Raw genomic sequence first — 5405 nt, 5'->3', positions numbered from 1 at the left:
GCTAGCCTCATCGATAAACACTTGCTCTTCTTTACGTATACAAAATCAGAGAACTCTGCCAAGACTAGTGCACTGGATTTGTGACAATGAGTACAAGTTCATTCATTTCACTCCATAAACCCTAGAACAGATGTTCTTGGCTTGACTGCCACTTCCTCCTATCCGGAAACTTTCCCTGTCATATGTATAGGTTCTTACTAGAAAAGTAGATTGTTATAGATTATTTAGAATTGCCTTGTTTCTTCCTTATTGTCTTCAGTATTTCAAGAAGTTACTCCTTCAATCTTCTTTTAAATGTTTGATTCTTCTTCGACTACTTGTTCAGCTAAGATCGACTAAATGGGAGTGTAGCTGACATGGTTAAAAGGAAAAATAAGCCATGCCTTTACTAGAGCTCCAACAATGATTGCAAGAATATAGAATATCCAATATCTAAAACCTAGCAGATGAATCATATTAACGAAGCTCATTAGAGAGTCATGTATATTGCACTACTAGCTTCCATTTTTTTGCCCGGACTATAGATGCTCAAAAAGACAACATGACAAAAATCCAATAATGAACAAAAGACATGCTTCAGAATATTTCATTGCAACTTCCTGATTTGCACAGGAAGATAATTATGAGATGCAGAAGAAATAGTCATGAATCTGCAACAGAGCTTACAGTTTGAAATTGGAGTAGCATTGCACATTGAACAATGAAATAGAATAGAGTTCCCCAATCATTTTATCGAGGCATGTATTACAAAACTGATGCCAGTTATCAATTGCCAAAAAAACATACAACAAGTCGCCTATCTTTGTAAGGAGTGTTAATAAGCTATAAACATAAACAGTATATTTTCTTAAAACTAAAAGGGGCTGCACCTGAGATCATCTTGGTCTCAGGCTGCCTACTTACCCCGCCAACGTAACAAATCCTTAAGAGGGGATCAAGCCCGCACGTAGTTCTTAATTTACATTTAGTACAAAACAATGTTCTATAATCAATCTATCTAATGTCGTCAGCAGCGTTGCACGAGTTCCAGTCTCGAGTAAGGCCACGTGATGTTGGCTCGAGATGATTTATGATGAAGGCTTGAGTTTCCATTTCAAATCCATCACCTTTTATCCAGCATTTAAACTTCGCTGAAATATAACGTACTTTGAATAACATATATAAAGACTTGGCTAGGAGAAACTAAAGTAATGCAATTTCTTATTACTTGTAGTTCTGTGCATATATACTAGCCTCCATCAATACAATTCTGAAGATAATACCTTGATAAGCTTACTTACCATCTGATCTTTTTGGTACTATTATTTCTCCTCTTAGATTGTAGATATAAATTCTTGATTGTATGAATCTTGTCCAAAGCTATACTTATTGGCATCCGATCTCTTGGCGATGAGCTAGAACATAAAAGTCCAATTTTCAAGATTGAAACCAAGCATCCTTCTATCATAGTGCTGGCATTTAGCTGGGATATGTGCTCATCATCTTCAAGTATTGCCTTTTCTTCCAAATCACTCGCATTGTCCTCTTTTTTGCTGTTTTCTTCATATGCTAAAAGCAATGCTGGATCAGCAATCTCCATAACATGTCTAGGCAAAGTGGTTTTGACATATTGGTGAATATTCAGGCCATCTTTGAATATTACATCGGTTGGCCTTCTACCAGTGAACAACTCTAGCAACATGATACCATAGCTATAAACATCTCCAAAAGTGGACACACTTACACCTGATCCATATTCTGCAAGATAATGATATGTTGGGACATTGAGAGAGTTTATTTTTTTCATTAAATACTGTGAGCATCGGAAAGACATATATAAGGTTGAAGTACACAAATATTTCATTTTACATGTTAGGACACCTGATAAGGGACGGGCGGATGCAACCTGAAGGTACCAGGTTCATCTAAACCCACGAGGTATGAAATTTTGTGTAAAAATCTGCTAAAATTACAAAAAATAGTAGATATGTACCTATAACTTTAAAAATATAACGTGTACGGGTTCAATGCTAGGAATCTTAAAGATTGAACTCATAGAACTTAAATCCTGGATCGGCCTCGGAAATAGCCATTGTGCAAGAGAAATCAAAATGAATTAGCGACATACCTGGTGGGATATAACCTATAGAACCCTTTAGTGCAATAGAAGTCTGTTTATTCCACGATTCATTTGACTTGAGGAGGAATTTTGCCAATCCAAAATCACCAACATGGGCAGTCATCTCTTCATCAAGTAGAATGTTGCTCGGTTTTAAATCACAGTGAACAATTGGTACTTGGCAATTGTTGTGGAGATAATCAAGTGCTGAAGCAACATCTATTGCTATGTTTAGCCTTTGGATAATGTTGAGGTATTGCTCATCACTTTTTGAGTGCAACCAATCATCTAGGCTTCCATTCGCCATGAATTCAAATACTATGCATTTGAAGTCATTACCTTGGTAATCGATGCTTGAACAAGCAGCTACGATCTTAAGGAGATTACGATGCCTTATACTTTTCAAAACTCTACATTCATCCAAAAAGCTTTTCAATGCACCTCTTTGTCGTAGGTTCAATACTTTCACTGCCATAACTTTATCAAAAACCTGAAACTGTCCTTTGTATACAGAACCAAAACTTCCAGTACCAACCAGATTATCCTCAGAAAATCCATTGGTTGACTTAAATATATCTTGGTAAGTTATCTTTGCTGCCAAAGATGGATCATTAGCTAAAGTTGGTTCGTCATCATCAAAATGTTCAGATTGCCTTTCTCTTGAGAACCGTGCACTGAGATCTCGCTTCCTAATTACTATATAGCAAGCAGTAAAAGAACACAAAAGTAGAAATAAAAATGTAACTGAAATAATAATCGCTACTTTTGTCCTTGAATGAATGTGTTTCTTTGATGCTGGATCTTTTTGTGTAGGGCATGCAGGAAAATTGTAGTTTGGAGGACCTCCACATAGTTTACGATTCCCTGAAATTGAAACTGCACTTTCATTCACAAAGATCCCTTCGTTTGGTACTTTGCCTTCAAGTTCATTGAATGAAAGATCAAGCTTCCTAAGATATGGAAGTTTGCCAAGAAACTCTGGTATTCCTCCTGAGATGTTGTTGTGTGACAAATCAATTTCTTCTAAAACTCTTAATCCTTTCAAGGATTCAGGAATTCTTCCTCGAAACAGGTTATTATTCGCGATGAAGCGGTATAAACTGACACAGCTGCTGAGTGTGCTTGGAATTTCACCTGATAATTTGTTATGTGAAATATCCATTTCCTTGAGATTTATCAACTTTCCCATTTCAGCTGGCAAGGAACCGGTCAAAGAATTATTCGCTAAGGCCAAAGAAATTGAAAGTGAAAAAAGACCTGCAAGCTCCTTTGGTATGGAACCAACAAGATTATTTCCAGTAAGGTTTAGTACTGATAAACTGGTACACTGTCCGAGCTCCGGAGGTATGTTCCCTTCTAGTTCATTATCCTCAATGTGTAAAGTTGTTAGAGATGTCAAGTTACCAAAAGAAGATGGAATAATTCCTGAAAACTTGTTTCCATTCAATTCCAATCCTTGTAGGTGTCGAAGCTTACCTAAAGACTCAGGAACACTGCCTCTGAAGTTGTTATTATCAAGCGATAAACGTGTCAAATTGACAAGGTTTCCTAGTCCAGCAGGAACAGAACCAATTATCCTATTATAACCAAGACCAAATATTTCAAGTCTCGTGGAAAGGTTACCGATGGTTTTAGGCAGTTCGCCGCCCAATAAATTGTCCTCAAAGCTTAAAACTTGAAGACTTGTACAGTTAACTAAGAAATCAAGAAACCTCAAATCCTCATTCCTGTTGCTCCCAAGACTATTGATCTCAAAATTGATCCTGTACAACCACTGTAATTGTCCTAAACTTGTAGGAACATTTCCAGTGAGGTTATTTTGAGACAATTCAATAACACTAAGTTTTGAAGCATTTGATAAAGAAACGGGAATCGATCCAGTGAAGTTGTTCACAGCAGCAGCAAACACCTCAAGATTTGGAAGAGTTAGGCCTATATCTGATGGAAGCTCTCCATACAGCAAGTTTTGAGTAACAGAGAAATAGTAAAGAGAGGAAATATTGAAAACAGATTGAGGAATTGTACCATTCAACTGATTTCCATAAACTTGGAAGATTTGCAGGTTTGACAAACGGCCAATATCTTGAGGTATTTGTCCTTGAAGATTGTTAATGGCAAGGGAAAGACCACGAAGCGACGAAAAGTTTCCAATCCAAGATGGGATACTTCCAGTGAGATTGTTGCTTCCAAATCCTAAATAATTCAACTTTGAAAGTGAAATGAGTTGATCGGGTATTTTACCAACAAGCCTATTATATTCTAGAGCAAGTGATCTAAGTTGTTTACAGTAAGTCAGATTAGAAGGAATGGTTCCAGTAAAAGAATTCCAAGTGAGATTGAGATGTTGCAGCTGAAGGAGGTTGCCAATTTCCATTGGGATTTCACCATAGAAGCTATTATTTCTAAGATTTATGGATGTGAGAAACGTGAGATTCCCAATAGAAGACGGTATAGAGCCAACGAGTTTTTGTGATCTCAAGTCAAGAATCATGACTCTTTCAATGGAGGGGTTGCATGTTATGCCTGTCCAATTGCAGTAATGGAGAGAATTATTCCAAGAAGCCATTACTTGGAATGGATCATTTGTTATTCTAACTTTCAAGTCTAACAAAACTTGTTCATCACCTTTAAATTCCAAGCTTGAGACAGCCATAGACATAACGAGAATTGAGCAATGGAAGTATGATAGTACTAACCATTTGGAATTCAGACAAGATTCTTCCATTTTTTGTTAGCTAGGACCACAATAAGACAATTTCTTCTTCTTGCTTCAACTTAAAAACTTGTATACCAATAAATGCAAAGCTGGTCATGAGATTCTATCTTTGTTTGAATTCTTGTTTGACTAGTAAATACTACCATTAAAAGGATATTTTCTTGTTCAGTTGAGCTAAATGTGAGGAGTTGCTTTCTATCAACATTCTTCAATAAATACTGTGTTCACTTTTACTTGTCCATTATACTAAAATATTATATTTTCACTTTTACTCGTTCATTTTTGCAAATCAAGATAAAGAAAATTGTTTCTTTTCTTTTCGTGTTTTACCCTTATCATTAACTACTCATTTCCCAAATTATTTCTCAAGATCTTTTGAACTGTTATCATTATTATAGGTAAAATTATGAAATACATACTTTTTTTTTTAAAGAAAGTGCAAAATCAAAAGTGGACAACCAAAAGTAATAAGAGGGAGTATAATAATGAAAAGAACTAAATATCTCTAGGATATTACCTACTTGACTGACTTACTAATTTAAAACATCATGCGAAAAATATCGATCTTTAATTCTCAAATGAATGAGCATT

General features: G+C 35.9%; 1 protein-coding gene across 1 annotated transcript; it reads right to left on the bottom strand.

The window, feature by feature from the left end:
- Positions 1-665: 665 nt before the first annotated feature.
- Positions 666-4967, bottom strand: LOC107800275 (uncharacterized). Its single transcript, XM_016623420.2, has 3 exons — positions 2108-4967; positions 1281-1737; positions 666-1130 (listed from the first exon to the last, which is right to left on the bottom strand). The coding sequence occupies exons 1-3, from the start codon at positions 4821-4823 to the stop codon at positions 1121-1123; spliced, it is 3183 nt and encodes a 1060-aa protein (XP_016478906.1). The 5' UTR covers positions 4824-4967; the 3' UTR covers positions 666-1120.
- Between the last annotated feature and the right edge of the window lie 438 nt (positions 4968-5405).

Source organism: Nicotiana tabacum, chromosome 8 (genome assembly GCF_000715075.1).
Source record: "Nicotiana tabacum cultivar K326 chromosome 8, ASM71507v2, whole genome shotgun sequence".
Lineage (NCBI taxonomy): Eukaryota > Viridiplantae > Streptophyta > Magnoliopsida > Solanales > Solanaceae > Nicotiana > Nicotiana tabacum.
This window is presented reverse-complemented; position numbering and strand designations above follow the sequence as displayed.

Coding starts and splice junctions, on each gene's coding strand:
- LOC107800275 (XM_016623420.2), bottom strand. CDS start 4,823: ATGGAAGAATCTTGTCTGAATTCCAAATGGTTAGTACTATCATACTTC. Junction 1,738..2,107: donor TATAGGTTATATCCCACCAG/GTATGTCGCTAA, acceptor ATTATCTTGCAG/AATATGGATCAGGTGTAAGT.